We start from the raw sequence: 20,760 nt of genomic DNA, 5'->3' as shown, positions 1-20,760 counted from the left end.
TATGATCCTCCGGCTAAAACAAACTGTACTGTAAATATGAGTTGTACATTACATGGAAAGTAAATTATTTCTTTATATGCCACGTTTCATGGCAAAATATCATTAAAACCACACTGTAAAATAAAGGCATTATAATATTTCATTTTTTCATTTTTTTCCAAATAGAAAAAAATGAAAACATTATGACATTAAAACACCAACTGTTAATGCAAAACAGAGCACCATATATTAAAAAGAACTTGCCTGTTCCTCCATGAGAACTGCCAAATTGTGTACCAGATCTTTCAGGGGGAACGCAACAAGTTTAAATAGGTAGAAGTAAATAACCATATTGCAAAGGGAAATTTGAGCTTGTTTGAATGCTCTTGTTAACAAAGGAAGCCCACTGAAATTTGACAAAAATATTGCATAAACACCTGTAATAGAACATTGGGTGCACTAATTAATATGTCGTACCTACTGTAAAATAAATAAAAAAATCTAATGGGACATTAGCAATTCAACAGACCATTAAGCTTGCTTTATTGCTGGGTGTTAAGAGGATGTGAACAAGGGAAGAAATTCACAAAATTTATGACAAACTTCCCAAATTATTCTACAAAAGCTTATTGTTTTTCAGATTGTAGCTTAAGGAACATCACCTCTAACCTTACGCTTAAGTATGTATTAAATATGTGTTTAATACTATTAGAAGTTATAAAGCAATACTCCTGCACAACCTTCATCAATTTCAACAGAACATTCAAGTCTAGTTTAGTTTCATGAATAGGCATAACTTTCAAAAGTTACTTGCCTATAAGTTCTATTAAAAACAATAGAATTATGGAACTATACTGTTACCATCTTAAACATCCAAAATTTACAGTAAATTCCACTGAACTCATTAGGATTTACTTATAAACCTGTAGAGGTCCAAGCTGTCATTTCCATTGATTTCAAACAGTCTCGAATGCTGCTCGAAGTCTATTCAGTAAGAAGGGGAGGGAAGACATGATACATACAACAAAAATACGAAGAACAGCTAGCTGATTTTGTGCTTTTTATAGTTGCACTGTGCACATATTCTGCATCCAATATAATCAGTCTTTAGTATACTGTATTGAGAAAAGATTAATAATGCCTACTCAGCAAAAGGGTTCTCTGGTATATATTAGTTTTGCATTGGGAGAAATCAGCCACATGTGAAATCTCTGTTTTCAGTTCTCTACTGAAACTAAAGAAAGGTGAAATTTGAAATGACACAAATCTATTTGACACACTCCATAAGGAAGTCCTGCAAGTGACAGAAATGCAGTAACAAATCATCCCCATGTACAGCAGAATGTGTCAAACTTCCTGCCACCTTAAATCTATAGTGGGTACATTGTTTCTGCAATGTAGCTTCTAACGGACTTCCAGAACCTATGGGCATTCTTTAGTACAGTGGTACCTCGCAAGACGAAATTAATTCGTTCCGCAAGACTTTTCGTCTTGCGGAAATTTCGTCTTGCGAGGCACCGTTTCCCATAGGAACGCATTAAAATTTAATTAATGCGTTCCTATGGGAAAAAAATCAGGGAGTGCCGGTCGGAAGGGGCGCCGGTCGGCACCGGAGCCGCGCGTCGCCGCATTTTAAGGCTGCAGCGAGCGAACTGTTCGCCCGCTGCAGCTTTAAAATGCGCCGTAGCTAAAAAGGCTTACCTTTTGGCTCCGGGGGGGGGGTTTCCGAGTCGCGTCCGCCATTTTGGATCGACTCAGACATGCGCAGTCGATCCAAAATGGCGGACGCGGCGCGGAAAACACCCCCCCACCGGAGCCAAAAGGTAAGCCGCGCCCCTCCCGACGGGCACGGCGCCGCGTTTTAAGGCTCCGGCGAGCGCTGCAGCTTTAAAACGCGGTGTCGCGCCGCAGCTAAAAAGGCTTACCTTTTGGCTCCGGTGGTGGTGGGGGTGTTTTCTGCGTCGCGTCCGCCATTTTGGATCGACTCAGACATGCGCAGTCGATCCAAAATGGCGGGCGCGACGCGGAAAACACCCCCCCACACACACCGGAGCCAAAAGGTAAGCCTTTTTAGCTGCGGCGCGACGCCGCGTTTTAAAGCTGCAGCGCTCGCTGGAGCCTTAAAACGCAGTGCCGTGCCGGTCGGGAGGGCTTACCTTTTGGCTCCGGTGTGTGTGGGGGTGTTTTCCGCGTTGCGCCCGCCATTTTGGATCGACTGCGCATGTCTGAGTCGATCCAAAATGGCGGGCGCGATGCAGAAAACACCCCCCCCACCACCGGAGCCAAAAGGTAAGCCTTTTTAGCTGCGGCGTGACGCTGCGTTTTAAAGCTGCAGCGCTCGCTGGAGCCTTAAAACGCAGTGCCGTGCCGGTCGGGAGGGCTTACCTTTTGGCTCCGGTGTGTGTGGGGGTGTTTTCCGCGTCGCGCCCGCCATTTTGGATCGACTGCGCATGTCTGAGTCGATCCAAAATGGCGGGCGCGATGCAGAAAACACCCCCCCCCCACCGGAGCCAAAAGGTAAGCCTTTTTAGCTGCGGCGCGACGCCGCGTTTTAAAGCTGCAGCGCTCGCTGGAGCCTTAAAACGCGGCGCCGTGCCGGTCGGGAGGGCTTACCTTTTGGCTCCGTTGTGTGGGGGGGTGTTTTCCGCGTCGCGCCCGCCATTTTGGATCGACTGCGCATGTCTGAGTCGATCCAAAATGGCGGACGCGACGCGGAAAACACCCCCCCCACACACACCGGAGCCAAAAGGTAAGCCTTTTTAGCTATGGCGCGATGCCGCGTTTTAAAGCTGCAGCGCTCGCTGCAGCCTTAAAACGCGGCTCCGGCGGCTCACAGTGGTACCTCGCCAGACGAATTCGTCTTGCGAAAAACAGCCATAGACGAATTCGTCTCGCGAGTCAACTAAAAACTCGCAAAACCCTTTCGTTTTGCGAGTTTTTCGTTGTGCGAGGCATTCGTCTTGCGGGGTACCACTGTATCACAGAGGGCTGATCAATATGTGCAGTCCTATCAAAATAGTAGCAATCATGCCACTGATGTAGCCAATCAATTGTATGGTAAGAAGGGGAGAGTGAATCCAACCATCTGCCAAAGAGGTCATTGGTGCTCTCTAAATTTCTAGCAGACCTCCCCCACCCCACCCCAAAAGTTCCAGCAGCTAGTTAAGGAGGAAGGACTGCATGATTAACACTCTCCCAAATGATATGGCTAATCCAAACTGGACATGCTCCAGTTCAAAATATCCTGTACTGTAAAATGGCTTATGAATGTTCACAATGCCTCCAGTAGTAGCCAACTTGGCACCTTGATGTTGCATCATCATCCCTGGCCATTGGCTATGCTGGCTGAGACTGATGGGAGCTGGAGGGCACCAGGCTGGCAATCCCTGTTCCAAATCATATGCCACTTTAGGGGGGGGAAATCAAGTAATCGTGTGCTGCTCAACAAAAAGAGTAAACCAACACTAAACTTCTTGAAAGACTCCAGTTTTCTTAATGCAGTCTAAACGTGACTTTTGCTTCAGAAAGAGAGAGATTCCGGTTTGTTTACTTTGGTTCTTTGGCTATTTCAACATTGATAACTCTTTCAAACTGGTAAGCATCAGCACGTTGCAACTGGATTTTGGCTGCATCAGTAATTTGTTGGCATCTTGAGTGTTAGCAAAATAGAATACATTAGAAGAGGAAAAAATGAAAGTATGTGTGAAATTGAAGAACAGTACATTATAAAATTAAACCTGAATCAAAGGTTATTAATTGGTCCTTTTCAGGAAAATTATTACATCATTTAAAAAGTAGTTTTAAAAATTCAGTCTATGTAAACATAAAAGTTATATTCATAACCAAGTGTGATCTAGGTATTTGTCAGCAACTCTATAGAATTCATGATTTCATCCATTTAAATATTCTTTGCCAAATTAACAAACATGAAAATCTCATTTAAAAAACTTATAAAGAAAGTAAGTCACATTTGTATATATTATAAACAGTCGTGGAATGAAATACTGGTTTGTTAACCCCTAAGTTAAATACGTTTTTGTGCTAAACTTGATAAAGACCACCTTAAAACTATTGCCTGTAATGTCCTCTTGTGGCAGTTTGCATACCAAACAGTATTTCTTTTTTAAAAGTTAACATGAAACCTCCGCTTCCAGAACACCATTTTCTGCAGACAATTTGGCTTGGTGCAAAGCAGCTTGAATTCTGAAGTGTGTTCTTGTTTCCATGGAATAATTCTTATAATTTTGCCTAAAACAAAACAGAGATATATTGTGATAGGCACTTAAATATTGCACCTCCCCATCATCATTTTATTGCAACATTTAAAAGAACAATTTTTACAAAGCGAAGGTAGAAAAACCAAACTTAATTCACAAATGTCTTCATTGCTTCCTCTGAAATAGAGACACAGACAACAGGACAATGCATCTCTTTGTAGTTCCAAGTATTAACATTTCCCTGGAAAATGTATGCTTACTCATCTCCGCCCCCCAAGCCCAGAAAACAAAACAGCAAGTCTATATTACCGGTAAGTGTCCATTATGCAAAAAATGAATAAATCTAAAGTTCAGGATCCACACACACACACACGAAGGCAACTCTATGTTGCTCTTTTATGGTTAGTATAAAGTGAGAAAAGAAATATAAACTATCTTCCCCCTCAATACAAAATAAACCCAGACAGTACATAAATACAAAAATAAGATATTTAAGCAATACTGTAAAGTATTATCAAAAAACAACATAAACCCTATCAATGTATGAAGCGCCTTATACAAGATTCAAGCTATTGGTGCAAATTATCTGCCTTGATTGGCTGAGGCTCACCAGGATCCCAGGCAGAGATCTTTCACAGCCTTGCAATCCAAGTTCCCCTTTAAACTAGAGATGCTTTGGACTGAATCCTCATGCAAAGCATACGCTCTGTCACAGAGACAGCTTCAAGGTACTCAGTGGATACACAGGGATTATCCACTTCATCCTTGCAACAGTCTAATGGGTGAAGTCAGGGATCCCAAACTTTTTTTGGGCCCAGGAGAACATTTGGAAAACAGATGTCATGGGCATCACAAAATGTCCATTTCACAACAACAAACTGATGATGCTCAGAGAGAGCACCCCCAACGACATGCAAAACACCTCCACCCCCAAAGCTGACTGGCCACTAGGTGTGCCCCCCCCCGCCACTCTTCCTTTCCTATTAAAAATGCTTTTGCACTATGGACTCAGAGACATTAAAGGAAGACAGGACAGCTTGTCTTTTCAACCAGCCCAGTTGCTGCCCAAGGTAACAAACTTAAATCTTAAAAAACTTAAAAGAAAACTTGGAATGGCAAGGGGCCTCGGGAGGGACGCAAGAGTTAACCTGAGAGTTTTATCTGAATGCTGCAGTTAGACTATAGAGCTTTGTAACCCAAGTTCAGCACACTAGCCAATACCTCATTTTGGCTCTGTCAGGATCCATATTGTGTAGGCCACAGCATCACTGCTGAAAGTAGCATCCCCATAGGAAGTGCATGCCTTACAATCTCATTTAGGAGTTATTATACTGGAATGTGAAGACTTCCTGGAAAAGACCCTGATGTTGGGAAAGATGGAGGGCACAAGGAGAAGGGGATGACAGAGGATGAGATGGTTGGACAGTGTTCTCGAAGCGACTGGCATGAGTTTGGCCAAACTGCGGGAGGCAGTGGAGGATAGGGGTGCCTGGCGTGCTCTGGTCCATGGGGTCACTAAGAGTCAGACACGACTGAACAACAACAACAAATACTGGGATGCAGTGTCATCACATTACAAGTTTCCCTGCTTACAGCAGCCAAGAAAATGGAGAAATGGGCAAGGATCTCACAAGTTTTCCTAGATATCACTGCAGGGAACTAAGAAGGTAGCCTCAGTGGTGAATGCAGCAAGACACAAAATATTTAACATATTAGGCCCCAGAATTTTATTTTCAACTCTGCATTAAGTTCATTCAATTAATAATCTTATAAAGCTTGATGTTTTTTTTTCTAGACAGGTTGGCCTTGATATGATCATGTCCTATAGATATGGCAGTTTTTAAAGTGAGAAAGTGAACATATTTAGAAACTTAACATAAAAAGCTTGGTATACTGCACATACAGTGTGAGGTATTAAAGAAGGGTATCCAATTCTGACTTTTTACTAGTAGAGAGCACTTTTGTTTGTGCAATATGAAATAACTAGTTTTCACTGGTAGCCCATGCCCCCCCTCAAATGTGCTTTAGAGGGTTGAAGTGGGTGCTCCAGAACACTATGGGGTATGGTGGGAAGCAGAGAAAAATCAGGTACTTCCTGCTAACACTTAAGGCACCATTGGGTACAACTAGAAAAGGATCCAGGTTTTCAGTTTTACATTATCTTATAATCCATTTTGTGATAGCAAAATTAGTAGTCTCCAAAATACAGCCTGTATTTTTTCAACCCACAGCCTGAATTGCACCTGTTATTTTTAACTTATGAAGACAGAACTAGGGTGTGTGTTTGTTTACAGCTGCTTTTATTGGCTTCTCTTCTGTCTCAGAACCTGGGTTGTGCTAGTATGTAGATTTAGGTCAGCTAAAGCAAGTCTTGGTTCCCCCACACCCACATTTTTTAGCAAGCCTTGTTAAAGAGTCAGCATGATCACATTCTCTTCCCTAAGCCCACAGGCTCTCCCCTGCTCCATGTAAGTCACCTATTCTCCCTCTACTGGCTAAAGAGGGGAGGAAATGGATTCTTAAGTAATTTAGAAAACAAGCTCAGGATATACGACATTAATATTTCTCTTTTTCCACAGAGAAAACGTTTGGAGGAAAGGAATATTCAAGGAAAGTATTACACCAGCATACAAAACTCATGCCACATTCCTCCCTAAGTGTAGAACCTTAAATTTGTTCCTATTAAAATTCACTGTGTTAGGTTTTGGCCCAGTACTCCAGTCTGTTAAGGCAATAAATATTGATTCCTGCTTTTGTCTTCTGTGGCACTGGCCACCGCACCCAGCTTGATGCCATCTGCAAATTTTATGAGCATTCCCTCAATTCCTTTGTCCAAATTGTTTATAAAGATGTTGAAAAACAAGGGGCCCAGGACAGAACTCTGCTACACTCAACTTAAATAATCACCGTTTCAGCCCCCTGCTCTATCTAGTTCTAATAAGTGTTTATTATAGCCTTACTTTGCTTGCTCCAGGATCTTTACAGCGTCTTCTCTTCTGTCTTGGTCCAGGTATAATAAAGCAAGTTCAAGTAGCGCATTTGGAATTAAATAATGATCGTACTTTATCTTCTTTTCACTTTAAAGAAGAAATAGCAATTAATGAACAACAGCAGCTCTATCTACAATCAAATAATAAAGTCACCTGGTGCTGACACGAATGATTCACATTGTTTCAATGTATTCTAGGTTGTTAAATAATCTACATTTTTGGCACCAAATAACATCCCATGGCCATTCTTGTATGGCATCACTCAGACTCCTCAAGATCCTTACTTGAACATAATACCTACAAGCACCTGCACATGGAGCTTTCAGTGTTACATCACAGGCTTGGCCAGAGACTTAATTTTCAGGAAATAAGTCAATGCAGCTATAACTTCCTTACCATATAATAATGGAACATGGAGTGTCCCATGTTCATCTGTAATTGGGATTGATATTATCTTGCAGTCTGGGGACAGAATTGCAGAGTAAGGGTGATTCTGTGTACAGATACATGTACTGTATCCTTGTTTGAATATAAAGTTTTATGACAGTAAAGGAGTGGTCAAAGCACATGAAACCCAACTGTTCCCACATTCATTTTCTATTTTTAAAAGTAGAGCATCAGCAGGTCATACAACTGGGGCTCCAGAAGTGCAGATGGATTTCTACATCTTCAGCCTCAGCATGTAGGCAGTATCTAAATCAGCCACAGATTGCAAGTCTCCTGGGTGCTGACCTCATCACTTCTCAGCATAGTTAATACATTACTGGCATGAAACAACATCATGATGTCAGGAAGCCAATTAAACAAGTGGCCACTGTAGTCATATATGTGCGATATAACTATGGATCTGCATCTGCATATTTGTACAAATATACATTACATTGCAGGGGCTGGTTATATAGTTTTCATGCTCCATGACACAGCTAAATTATGTTTCTGGCAAAATTTGTGGTATGATGGTTATGTTTCTATTCAGCTTGGGCAGGGGATGACTAACCTTTTTTGGCCTGAGGCTGCACCAAGGCCTCTGAGGCCTGGCCAACCCTATGGGGCCTACACGGCAGTGGTGGGCAGGGCCAAAGTGGCCAAAACACATTTACTCACTCATGTGGCAGATACAGGCAGCCTCTCTCTTATACTCTTCTGTCAATCAGCAGAGGAACAGGAGGAGGGTCTCCTGAATGTTTCAGGATTTTTGTAGAATACTGGAACCAGCTTTGTGGGCTGTATGTGACTGTGTCATGGACTGGTTGGATGCAAAGAAATTGTGGGAGGTGCCAGTTGAGGAACCCCCAGTTTTAATGGGACGAGTTGCTGTACTCACTAGGCCTCGCCTCCTGAGCCAACCTTGTTTTCTTGAATAAAGAGTTAACTTCACTGATGTCATGTGATTTATTGCTGTCCCACTCCTGACAGACTGCCTGTGTAAAGAGCACTATCAGTGCTGAGTTCCACTGTGCCACATATCTTCTGATTTTAGGAGGCATAATCCTGACCTCTGTTGCATCCTGAATATTCAGAGGTGCGAGTTCAACACTTAGGCACATAACTGCATGGTTGTCCATTAACTACGCCAAACTTTAAAACATCTCTACAGAATCACTTTCCAATGAGAAATGCTCACAGGTTTTGATAAGCTGATGTGGCTATTACTGGCTCAGTATTTCTTATTGCGCTGTCATCTTCTCTAGTTAGGACACTTACTTTAAGTAAATGTAAGTGAAGTGTTCTTCTGCTTCTGAAATCTTGCCAAGATATTTCAAGCACAACCCTTTCAGTAACTTGATCACACACTGATCATCAACAAACAAATCTGTAGCTGAAAAATAAAGCAACAGGGAGCTGAGCTGAGGCAATTTTGTAAACTTTGAAAAGGGGGAGAAAGAAACTATTCCACCACAATACATACACACACACACACACACACATACATACATACATACATACATAGAGAGGCGGCAGCAGCAGCAGCAGCTGCTATCACCAACTTGGTGCCCTCCAAACATTTTGAACTGCAACAGCTGTGCTGGCTGGTGCTAATAGGAGTTGTAGTCCTAAACAACTGGAGGGCACCAGATTAGGAAAAGCTGCCCTATGCCATACATCAAGTGTGACCATAATTAAAGTAGTAACCATCCCACTGCATGTTATCTAAGTATCAGCCTGTTGAGATTTCTACACAATGATCCTTAAGGAAAGCTTAATGTATTGAATAGTACAACTGAGGTTTAGCACAGTTTAAGCTGAAAAGAAATACAGAACAGATGTGTGATATGCAGTTACATCAGTGATATACATACACCATAAATCACCATGGTTTTTGTTTGTTTGTTTCTACTGCTTCTTGTCACTAATTATGGGGGAAATGGCAATGGTTTCTGGGATCCAAAGTAACATAGGCTTTAAACTTGAGAGAGGGATTTTTTACTGAACTAAAATGACTGCTGGTTATTTACTGAACTAAAATGACTGCTGGTTATTTACTGAACTAAAATGACTGCTGCAGTGACACACAAATGCCTACAAGAGAAAAACTAAGGACCTAAAGTTGTTGGGTGAAGGAGGAAATGAAGTGTGTTTGATCCAAATCACTCCACATAAAAGCTAAATGATATAAGAGAGGAGAGGCAAAAAATGTCTAGTCATGCAAGCAAAAAAGGGGTGTGTTGCTGACAGGTGTCTCCAAAAATAGAGTCTGGGAATATAGTGACCTTTCCTGTCTGGTTTAAGTATCCAGTTGGACATCAGTTTGTCATGTCTGACCGATAATTGGCTGTATACAGTTCTTTGCGCCTACCTTGTTTGCAGCCTTACAAGATATCCTGCTGTGGCCCTTTTACTCCAATTGCCACTGAGAGCAATTGCTACTTATAGAATCATAGAATTGTAGTTGGAAGGGACCAAATGGTCATCTAGTCCTACTTCACAAGGTACAAAACTTCCTACAGAGAGAGCACTTCCTTGTAAGATACTGTACTGCAGAAAGGCCCAGGCAACAATGCACTTTTCTTTTATTTTCTGCTAAATGTAGTTTGATGCACTGGGAAGAAACTTTTGAGTTGCACCTGCCTACGCTATACTCAGAGTAGACTCATGGAAATCAATTGGCATGACTCAGTTATCCATTGACTTTGATGGATCTATTCTGAGTACAACTTTGCTTCATCCAACCTTTGATAACATGTGAAGACAAAAAAAGAATGGCAGGGTAAATCAATAGCTGTAAAGAGGCATTCCTTATAGCTTAGTTTCATTAACTGATGTATCTGAAAGAAATATCTGAGCTTTAAAAAAATCACAGACTGGCCAAATTAGAATGTCATCAACCAATGGTCAATTAAAAATAAAACCAAGTGTTGTTTAGAACTAGCATGTAGCCCTGTAGCAGCCAAGAACATGCTACTGATCAGAAGCCTTCTAAGATAAAACAATGTTTATGCTTTTATGGGCTTATAGCCGCAATAAATCTGAATTTGAAAACAATGGGTGGAAGGATTACTGCAAGAGCGGTAGGATTTCCCACCCTTTCCTCCTCCATCATGTAACCTGTACACTCCCAAAATCTGCTCTGTAGGTTAGAACAGATTGGGGTGGGAAGAAGTTCTAGACCTTCGGCTTACTGGCATCCAATGCCCTTTTAAATGTGTTGTGGGAGGGGGGAATTATTGACTTGTTTTTGTTTTTATTTTTATTATGTATTTTGTGTCTTTTTTATTGCAGTTTTATCTTGTGAACTACCCTAAGACCTATGGATGAAGGGTGGTATACAAATTTAATAAACAACAACAACATTGTGCAAACAGATATTTTTGTGCTGATGGAACTACTTACTTAGTTTTATGTTGAATACAACCCAAACATAATTAAGCAAAAAAGAGCTTTGCTTCAGAAATACATACATATTTCCCCTTGCATCTTGTTCAAAAGTCCTGTGTCCCTGTACTGTAATTTAATTCTTGTATCTCGCCCCCCCCCCACCACACCGACCCACATACATGCAGTTATACCACTGCATCCTTAAAGGGTAGTCAACTTCTCCCAACACAGAGACTGACTGAAGGCAGTCAATTTATTGTCAGGAAAAGTCAGCTTCCCAAACTTACATCCAAATCTAAAAATAAATAGTTGCAAATATATCCCTGGAAGTGATTACTGTATTTTGCTGTCTATAAGATGTCCCCATGTATAAGATGCCCCCTAATTTTTGACATTATTTTTAAAGGAAAAAACCTAGTCTTATACACGGAAAAATACGGTGGTATTTCCCCCCCCCCAAATTAGCATAGATAATTTAATAAGGTAGTAACTGGGGGGGGGGAGCCAAAGTAACAGTAAAAATACTGCTACCATCTGTATCATCAACTCACTGACCCATACTCCAATTGCTGATTAAATAAAAATGGGCTAATAGGTTTACCATCTAAGAACTCCACGGACAACCACAATCTCTCATGGACCACTCCCTCTGAAATTAGACATGAGTTACCTGGGCTCCTTTCCAGGGCTGTTTCTGCATCTGCCAAGCACTCCAACATACCGCCAGTCAGGTCAGGACACTTCCCAATCACTGCATAACCATTCCAGACATACATCATCTCCTAGAAGCGATCACAGAGTAGAGATGTTAAGCCCAAACAATTAGCTGGTTTAGTTCAAATATTCTGGCAGCAGAGTTAGCCCGTTTCAGCAAAAACAAACAAACAAAAAACCTCCAGAACCATTTAACTCCTCAGAAAGCCAACTCATTCATTTGCTTGTCTTTCTAACATTACTCCTAATAAATGCTGAATTTGCAAAAGTGCACCGATTCATATCCCCTTTAACATTTTTATGAGTTTGTGAATGCTTGTTGTTGTTGTTGTTGTTCAGTCGTGTCCGACTCTTCATGACCCCATGCACCAGAGCACACCAGGCATTCCTATCCTCCACTGCCTCCCGCAGTTTGGCCAAACTCATGCCAGTCGCTTCGAGAACACTGTCCAACCATCTGATCTTCTGTCGCCCCCTTTTCCTTGTGCCCTCCATCTTTCCCAACATCAGGGTCTTTCTAGGGAGTCTTCTCTTCTCACGAGGTGGCCAAAATATGAATGCTAGCCCCCCCCCCCCAATTCCCAGATCAAACTAGTGTTAGAATTAAGGCTTTTAGAAGGTGTACCTAACGTATGTATATTTAACTTATGCATGCGAGGATCCATAATGTAATCCCTTCGTAAGTGGGAAGTTGCCTGTATATGAATAAATATAAATATACATACAGTTACAATTCTTTCCAGTCTTATCTAGAGAAATGGCAAGAGCAGTGGGATAGCAGAGGTGGGTAAGCAGGAATATAGCAGCTGAAACTTTTATATAGGTGTTTCTATTTCAGATTAGCATATGAGTAGATAACACAAAAAAGAAGAGAGCAGACAGAGAAGGAACAGAAAGAACTTTCCAAAGGAACCAGAGAAGATAGAACTACTAGGACTATTTGTGCCATGTGATGACCTCAAGGAAGCATGAGATAATGAATTTAATGGGCTATTAAACTTTATTTCCCATATTTGCATTTGGGTTTTGAAGCTAGTTGGCTATAAAAGAACTCAGGGTTCCATGGAAAAAATCTAGTGACGGCATCTCCCTTCTATAATTTGTAGTCCAAATAAACATAGCCCTATTATAATCATAATACAGTATTCTGGCTCCATTCCCTATCAATGGTATGACCAGAGACACTGAAATGAAGCTCAGCTGTTTTGCCATTTAAAATTCAAATGAGAATTGTAGCAAGTGATGTTAACCTAAGGGAAGTGTTCAACAGACTAAGGCAGGGGTAGCTGCAAAGTTCCTGTCAATGTTGTGGACTACAACAACTCCAGAGGTGGTTTTAGGATAGCAGGACTGGTGGAGTTGCACTGGGTCCTGCCTTGCAGGGGGCACCAAAACAATGCTGTACAACAGAACACCACTGACAACTCCCATAACCCTGACCACAGGACATGCTGCGGCTGGGGCATTGTTTAGGAGCAGTTGTTCTTGTCGTTGATATTATTTTTTATATATTTATTTTGGATCTTATGATTTATGTGGAAATTGTTCAATTTATCTGTGTACTTTTTGATGTTTTGTTTATTGTTTATGGCTACTTTTGTTAGGCTTATAGCTATGTACTTTTTAAAAATATGTTGTAAGCCACTTGGAGCACTTTGGAAAGGCAGCATACAAATAAAATGACTGACTGATGCTGGGTGAGGCTGATGGGAATTGTAGTCCTCCAGATCATAGAATCATAGAGTTGGAAGAGACCACAAGGGCCATCCAGTCCAACCCCCTGCCAAGCAGGAAACACCATCAAAGCATTCCTGACAGATGGCTGTCAAGCCTCTGCTTAAAGACCTCCAAAGAAGGAGACTCCACCACACTCCTTGGTAGCAAATTCCACTGCCGAACAGCTCTCACTGTCAGGAAGTTCTTCCTAATGTTTAGGTGGAATCTTCTTTCTTGTAGTTTGAATCCATTGCCCCGTGTCCGCTTCTCTGGAGCAGCAGAAAACAACCTTTCACCCTCCTCTATATGACATCCTTGATGTTGTTGAATACCAGGTTAACTAAATTATGAACCAGCAAACTTAATGTTTGAATCTCAACTCAGCCACAATACAATGTGGTTCTTATGTACTGGTATTTCAGTCTTAGTCTACCCACCCTCCACTTGCAACATAGGGATAATATTGCCCTACCTTACAGGGTTGTTGTAAAGATTACAAAGGTAATTGATCTGGTATACTTCAGTTGTTCAAAGAGTATGCATAAATGCTGAAGAAGAGGAGGAGGAGGAGGAGGAGGAGGTTTTTCTAAAAAAATGTTTAGGGGCAGGGAAGTCTTAGCCATTGAGGCTACTGGCGCAAGGCGCCACGGCCTGAGGAGGGTGCCTGTGCCCTCCAGTCCCACCGGCAGCGCCACTCTTGCCCACCTCTTCTCAGGCTGCAGACGCAGGGAGGCCGTTGGCGAGCCTCCAGTTGGCGCTGCAGCCAGGGCTCCCAGGACGGTAGCACCGTGCTGCCGATTCGGCCAAGCAGGCAGAGGCAGAGGCGGAGCACAGCTGGCAGCGTCCCCACCCCTCTGGCTGCCTGCTGCACCTGGCCCTGCCAGGCAGAGCGCGAGTTCAGCGTCCCCGCCCACTGCGCCCTCCGGCTGCACCTGGCCCTGCCTGGCAGAGCGCAAGAGGTGCCGGAGGGATCTTCGTGTCAGGGCGCCGGATTTGCTTAAGGCGGCCCTGTTTAGGGGTACTCTCATTTTCCTACTCATACTGAAATACTGCCCCTCAATGAGGCTAAACTTTAATTCACAAAATGTTTAGGGGTATGTGTCCCCCTAGAAAAAAAGCACTAATAATAATAATAATGCTTGTGAACTAGGTAACCTCTGAAATGTATTTTACAACCACTTTTTCAAAGATCAGAATGTTATAAAAATGTGCATGATGCATGCAGTTAGCAGTGAAAATTTTATCTACTGCTGGACCAACTGAACTGCTACATTTTTTGCCAGATTTTGCTGGCCTTGCTGTTTTTTCCTGCAAACAATGTTCAGCCTGTCCATCCAGCCTAGCTGAATTCCTTTGTTCTTAGAGAATGCCGATAGCCACACCCCCTATTATGCCGAGATGTGCAAGAAAGTGTTCCATTTTATTTCTATCTACTTTGAACACCCACTGCTATGGATAAGGTATGCAATTAGTGAAAAATTGCAAGGTTTGTAGTCTCCTTGGACAAATAAAAAGCAAAACATTTGATCCTATACTGTTTATTCCTCTTAGCTACTTTTTATCTGGGTTAGGCCACCCTGCACATTACTTTTCTTCCTGTCTTGGCAGATTAGACTGAACAGATTCAGCTGAAGCAGCATCACCTTGTGCATCAGCTTTATGTATTTTGTGTTGAACAATTCTGTAACTGAATGGAGAAATTGTGTTTTTGTCAAGATCATTCTAGCAGGGATTTGAAGAAAATAAAAATAAAAATTGCAGTACAAAATATATCCCCCCCACTTTAAATTAGAAGCTTCCAGCAGTAAGGACCTTTCGATACAAACCAAATAGACCTAGTGCAATTAACTATTAACAGAGTGCTATAAATAGCTTTAATACCAACTTCCAATTCCTCAATGGAGAGAATTGTTAAAGAGCACCATCTGCTGCCTTTGTGGTGCAAGTTCAGCAGAAAAAGGAGGATACATAGAAGTCAAGGTGGCTTGCAAGAGTCACATGTTTCAATACCAGACTCCACTAACTTTGACCTGAAAGAGTTGTAATGTAGGTGCTTATTTGTTCCCAGTAGCCATAATTGCTGGGTGCAGGCCAGAGCTGGGTGATATATCAATATATCATGCAAAACTGGTTTCAAGTTCACATCGTAATAATTGTTTCATAATATTCGAGCTGGCAAAATATCGTGAATCACAATATGTATAAGAGCTGGGCGATATTTGGTTTTCAACATTGCGATAAATCACCAGCTAAACACTGCAATGTTATCACCAGCTAAACATTGCAATCTACCACAATGTCTGAGGCGAACAGTACAATGTACTGGCAACTGCTACTACTTAGGGGTCTAAAATGGATAAATGACAATACAGTCATACCTCGGGTTACAGACGCTTCAAGTTGCGTGTTTTTGGGGTTGCACACTGCGCCAAACCCGGAAGTACTGGAACGGGTTACTTCCAGGTTTCAGCGCTCGCGCAGCAACACTAAATCGTTCTTTGCACATGTACAGAAGTGCTGGATCGCAACCTGCGCATGTGCCGACACGGCGCTGCGGGTTGCGAACGCTGCAGGTTGTGAACATGCCTCCTGCACGGATCACATTTGCAACCCAAGCGTACATTGTATTATCAATCATCACACACTCAGTTTCATCAGCAGGAAAGCCAAAATGCTTTCCAACAGAACTTTGGGTTTGGGGCTTGACTACCAAATGGTGGTATTCAGGACAATCCAAAGAACTATAAAAATATGATCTATCCACAATGTGTTATGCAACTGGACTCGTACATTTTTATATACACAGGCTGTTGTCCACATGATCCACCCACCTGTTTTTCTCTGGTACAGCAGAGCGTATGCATGAAAGTATGCACACACAGTATCCATTATTAGCTGCCATGACAGGAGCATTTCAAACCCCACCCCCATTTCATTTAAAAAAGAAATACCAGGGAAGTTTTTATATAAATAATGAGATCTCTAAGCAATGGATGGGCAGGGGAAGCCTCTTCATCTTACCAAAGCAGGTACAGGAAGTGGAACAGGATTTGAGGATAGATATCGGCGGGATTTCCGAATTGCAAACTTTTCTGTAGGGAGGGACTTTCCTGCTATTTTCAGCTTCAAACTAGGCACAGCCCTGTGAGGTGTGGGAGAGATGAAAGGAAGCATACAAAATTTCATTTGCTTTATCTACTACATACTGCAGCCCTCTGAACTAGAAAGACAAAATCAGAACTGAAAACTCTCCCCTATATTTTGCCATATGCATTGTCAAGCAGCAGATTCCATTCTGAAGATGATCAGCTCTGAAGAAGTACTTATTTTATTTAACAAAATGTGTATATTGCTTGATTGTAAACAAACACACAAACATCTAGGTATTTAAAAGAATATAAAACAGAGAGGAGGATAGTGGTAGTGGAGGAGGAATATAGCACCATCAAAATGTCACCATCATAGAATAACTAGACAACTTGTTCTGCATTCATGGAGGAGCCATCCACTCCTACATCACACCTGACCTTTGGGCAGCTGCTTAGTGACAGAATCAGACATGCATCTCAGGGCCCCTTAAACCTGTAATTAAAAAAAACACTTTGTGGCAGCCGCAGAAGTTAGAGTCTGGCACTTCCAATATTCCTAGAACAAATACCTGAGGATGGTACTACATCAGCTCAGAGGCATCGCTGGGGGGGTGGGCCGCCCAGGGTTCCAGGGGAGGGGGGTGACTTTCAGCATGCCCACCCCACAACTCATAAGTTGCTCAGTGCAGCAGCTGGCTTACACAGCACACACTTTGCTTTTTCCTTCCAGCTGGGAAGAGCCACAGAAGCACAGCTCTGCCCAGCCTGGGCTCCACCCATTTCACCAGGGCACTGCCCTCTCAGGGGGCACAAAGGTGCCATCTTCAAGGGGTGACATTTGGCACCTCCACCTAGAGCCTCAAGCACAAGCCAGAGCAAATCCAGTGGCTTTGGGCTTAGGACTCACCACAGCACTGCAAAAGCATTAGCTGTGCTTGCTTTACTCAGTCCACCTGGACCTGGGGTACCATCCGCCCACACCCCTTCAAGTCACAGCGAGCATTTTGTGTTTCCCCACAATGCTTTGTGGCACCTCATTTGCAAATGAGGTGCCGCAAAGCATTGTGGGGGGATGCAAAACGCTCGCTGTGACTTGAAGGGGTATGGGCAGATGTGGGGGGGGGGTTGACCAAAAAAAAATCCGTACTGGGTACCACTTGGGCTTGCTACGCCTCTACATCATCTGCAGTTCTGAATGGCTGGTACAAAAGCAGAGCTGCCCTAGTATTGTAATGGCACCTCCAATTCAAATTGTCCACCCCATGTCTTGCCCCAGAGTTAAAGACCACCAAATGCTCTCAGTTACCTGCCCTCAATAATGTCCAATTGCCACCCCCTGCAGGCTTCTCCATAGGCCACAACCCTTCCAGCTCTGCTTCAATGCCCTCCTTAAGGGCTTGCCTTGTCTGGTTCACATGCATCCTTAACACTGTGATAATGCCTGTTGCATGCCAGAATGGAGCAAAATTGGGGTGCAGAAACTTGCATCTCTTCTGTGGCTAGAATGTAGCCTACTATAGAAATGTTAAGTCTTTCATGTGTTGCTCCATATACATTTAATCTTGACCCTCTATCCCATGTGACACTGAAGAAGAGATTCAGTTAATGTTATTGTGGGTAGGATTCCCATGTCTCAAGTAGTAGGAGAGAATTAAAACTATATTCAAGAAATGTTGCTGAATTATCCCATTGAACATAAATTAAAATATGGCTTGGTATTAAACACAGAGGAATGTACAAAGTTACAATTTTAGGTATAGAGCTGGGCTGAATACAATGGGTATTTCTTTCATGACTAATCTGTCAATATATAGACCTTGTGAAGACTCAGGTAAACTTACCGATATAGTGCAACGTCATCATCCCCAAAAGGCTTATGATCATCTGGTCCAAACATACAGAGATAAGCTGCTTTCATATATATGTATGTAGCCTAAAATGAAAATTATGTATGATTAAAAATCCTTATTGTAATTTATATTCCTGTGTCATCTTCAGCATCCAAGACAGCATGGTGAAACATTTAAGGGATGTGGCCTTATACTATTAGAAGTGAAATTACCTAGAACATATATTCTTGCATTAGGATATTGTAACCTAAACGAAGCAGAAAAGGGAAGCAGAAACATATACTAGAACTCAATTTTTTTCTGTATCCAAGTTTTTCTACTTGCAAAGAAGATGTGTGTACAGATACATACTTTTACACACTGCTATTTTTCTAGAAAAAGAGGTGCCGGAATGCACCACGAATGCCTCCCTTGTTCTCTTATTATGGCAATGGTGCACACCCTGAGAGGTGCCGTAACTGAGTTCCGGTGATTTCTGGCTGAAAAAAAGCCCTGCTTTTACAGTTTACTACGTATGTGTGTGTGTTTGCAGAAAACAGATCTTTTTTTATAAGATATTTTTATTTATTTTACAAGATACAAAACATAAAACACAAATACAAAAAACAAACAAAACACAAACAATTCTTATATCAACTTCACATTTTCCCTTTAACATCTTAGGGTGACTTCCCCCGACATCCCCTTCCTGGGTTTCATTACAGTTCTTCTTTATGCAGTTTCATAATTTATCATAAATTTATTAACATATTTCAATACCTATTATCTTATTATCCAAGATAATTTCTTTTAATCATTTATTAAAATCCCAATTACCCTATTTTATACCAGAAACCTCTAGTTACTTCCCTAGAATTTCAAAAATTTCAAACATTACAGTATTTTTTCAAATAAACTTTAAATTTCTTCCAATCTTCCTGCACCATTTCCTCCTTCTGATCGCACAATCTTGCTGTCAGCTCAGCAAGTTCCATTAGATCTATCATTTTCAATTGCCATTCTTCCACTGTTGGTATCCCTGATTCTTCCAGTTCTTTGCGATAAGTAGTGTAGCTGCTGTCTTGGCATTCAAAAAGAAAATATTGTCCTTTTGGGGGATTTCCTCCCCCGTAATTCCCAAAAGAAAGGCTTCTGGTTTCTTTAAGAAGGTGTCTTTTAACACCTTTTTCATTTCATTATAAATCCTTTCCCAGAAGTCCTTTATTTTGGGGCATGTCCACCACATTTGGAAAAAGGTTCCTTCCTTCTCTTTACATTTCTCTCTGCTCCTTGGTCCGAAAGATCACCATACAGTCATTAACAAATTTTGAATCCTTTTTACCTTTTAATCCTAATCTGAAGGCACTTGCAATCCAACTATCAAGCTCTTGTTCTTTCAATTCTCAAAAAGTAGCCAATTCTTTGACTAGTGATTATTTCAAATTATCAGTCTCAATTGAAGGCAGTCCTTAAATGGGTCTCTTTCTGCCTCAGCTGAAGGAAAGCAACTTCAAATGAAGTTTCTTCCTGAACTTTTTCCAAGTCTCCAATTCTTGTATCCTCCAAATCCTGAATTTTCTTGCCCCATGCAATAATATCGTGGAAGCCAGCTGGTACAAACACTTTTCCCATCTTTACTCCGCTCCCTTCCCTAACCCACCCATAACCCTTTCCGCAGCCAGCAGATCCGCCCTTCCGCCGTGGGACCCAGTCTCCCCCGAGAAATGTTTTCAGTTGATTGGCTTGTTAAAAGGAGGTAAATCACCTGGGGAAGATATGTTATCCCCTGAGGTATTCCTATCAAATCAACACTGGTGGGCAACTATATTGGCCCCTACATTCACTGCCATAAATTCCTCCCTCACGATACCGACAAACTGGAAACAGAGTATAATCATTCCAATTTACAAAAAAGGAGATCCCCAAGATCCTACCAACTACAGGCCTATCAGCCTACTAGATATAACCTACAAGATCTACACCAGATATCTACTAGAGAAGCTGACCAACTGGGCGGATGAAATTGGATTATTCCACCCAGAACAAGCAGGCTTTCGGAAAGGCCACAGTACTTCAGGCCACTGTCTAGTCCTACAAACTCTGATTGACAAATACCAAACCAAGTTTTTTTTTTTTTTTTAATAAGAATTTATTGACATTTTTTCCTTATAACAACATACACCCATATCCACACCTACATTTATACACATACAAAACAAATACAATTATAAACCAAATACAAACATTGCCAGGATTATTCTTCTTATTTAAACATCTCATAAAAAAATTTCTATTTCTTAATCTTGACGGTTGACTTCCCCTACCTTTTCACCTTCGGTTTTATACCCATAATCTACTTTTTAACCTCTTCTTCTAAAAATTAAACACAATTATATATATAAAATAAAAC

At 41.7% G+C, this 20,760-nt stretch overlaps 2 protein-coding genes across 3 annotated transcripts in view; one reads left to right on the top strand and one right to left on the bottom strand.

Annotated features, from left to right (window-relative positions):
* RNF11 (ring finger protein 11) overlaps window positions 1-6,883 on the top strand; it is a 36,907-nt gene extending 30,024 nt beyond the window's left edge. Inside the window, exons 3-4 of one of the 2 annotated variants that reach the window (XM_033152169.1) lie at window positions 4,383-4,507; window positions 6,776-6,883. In XM_033152169.1, the coding sequence (XP_033008060.1) occupies window positions 4,383-4,507; window positions 6,776-6,867 (217 nt within the window). In that variant the 3' untranslated portion in view covers window positions 6,868-6,883. Of the gene's footprint in view, window positions 1-4,382; window positions 4,549-6,775 lie in introns of those variants that run through there. The other variant, XM_033152171.1, reaches the window with a different exon arrangement.
* Window positions 4,006-20,760, bottom strand: part of TTC39A (tetratricopeptide repeat domain 39A) — a 48,291-nt gene continuing 31,536 nt past the window's right edge. Inside the window, exons 13-18 of the mRNA XM_033152168.1 lie at window positions 18,363-18,454; window positions 16,454-16,574; window positions 11,673-11,784; window positions 8,891-9,005; window positions 7,157-7,273; window positions 4,006-4,227 (exon numbers count right to left, since the gene is read on the bottom strand). Coding sequence (XP_033008059.1) covers window positions 4,110-4,227; window positions 7,157-7,273; window positions 8,891-9,005; window positions 11,673-11,784; window positions 16,454-16,574; window positions 18,363-18,454 — 675 coding nt within the window. The 3' untranslated portion in view covers window positions 4,006-4,109. The remainder of the gene's footprint in view (window positions 4,228-7,156; window positions 7,274-8,890; window positions 9,006-11,672; window positions 11,785-16,453; window positions 16,575-18,362; window positions 18,455-20,760) is intronic.

The sequence above is a fragment of the Lacerta agilis genome, chromosome 6 (genome assembly GCF_009819535.1).
Source record: "Lacerta agilis isolate rLacAgi1 chromosome 6, rLacAgi1.pri, whole genome shotgun sequence".
Classification (NCBI taxonomy): domain Eukaryota; kingdom Metazoa; phylum Chordata; class Lepidosauria; order Squamata; family Lacertidae; genus Lacerta; species Lacerta agilis.
This window is presented reverse-complemented; position numbering and strand designations above follow the sequence as displayed.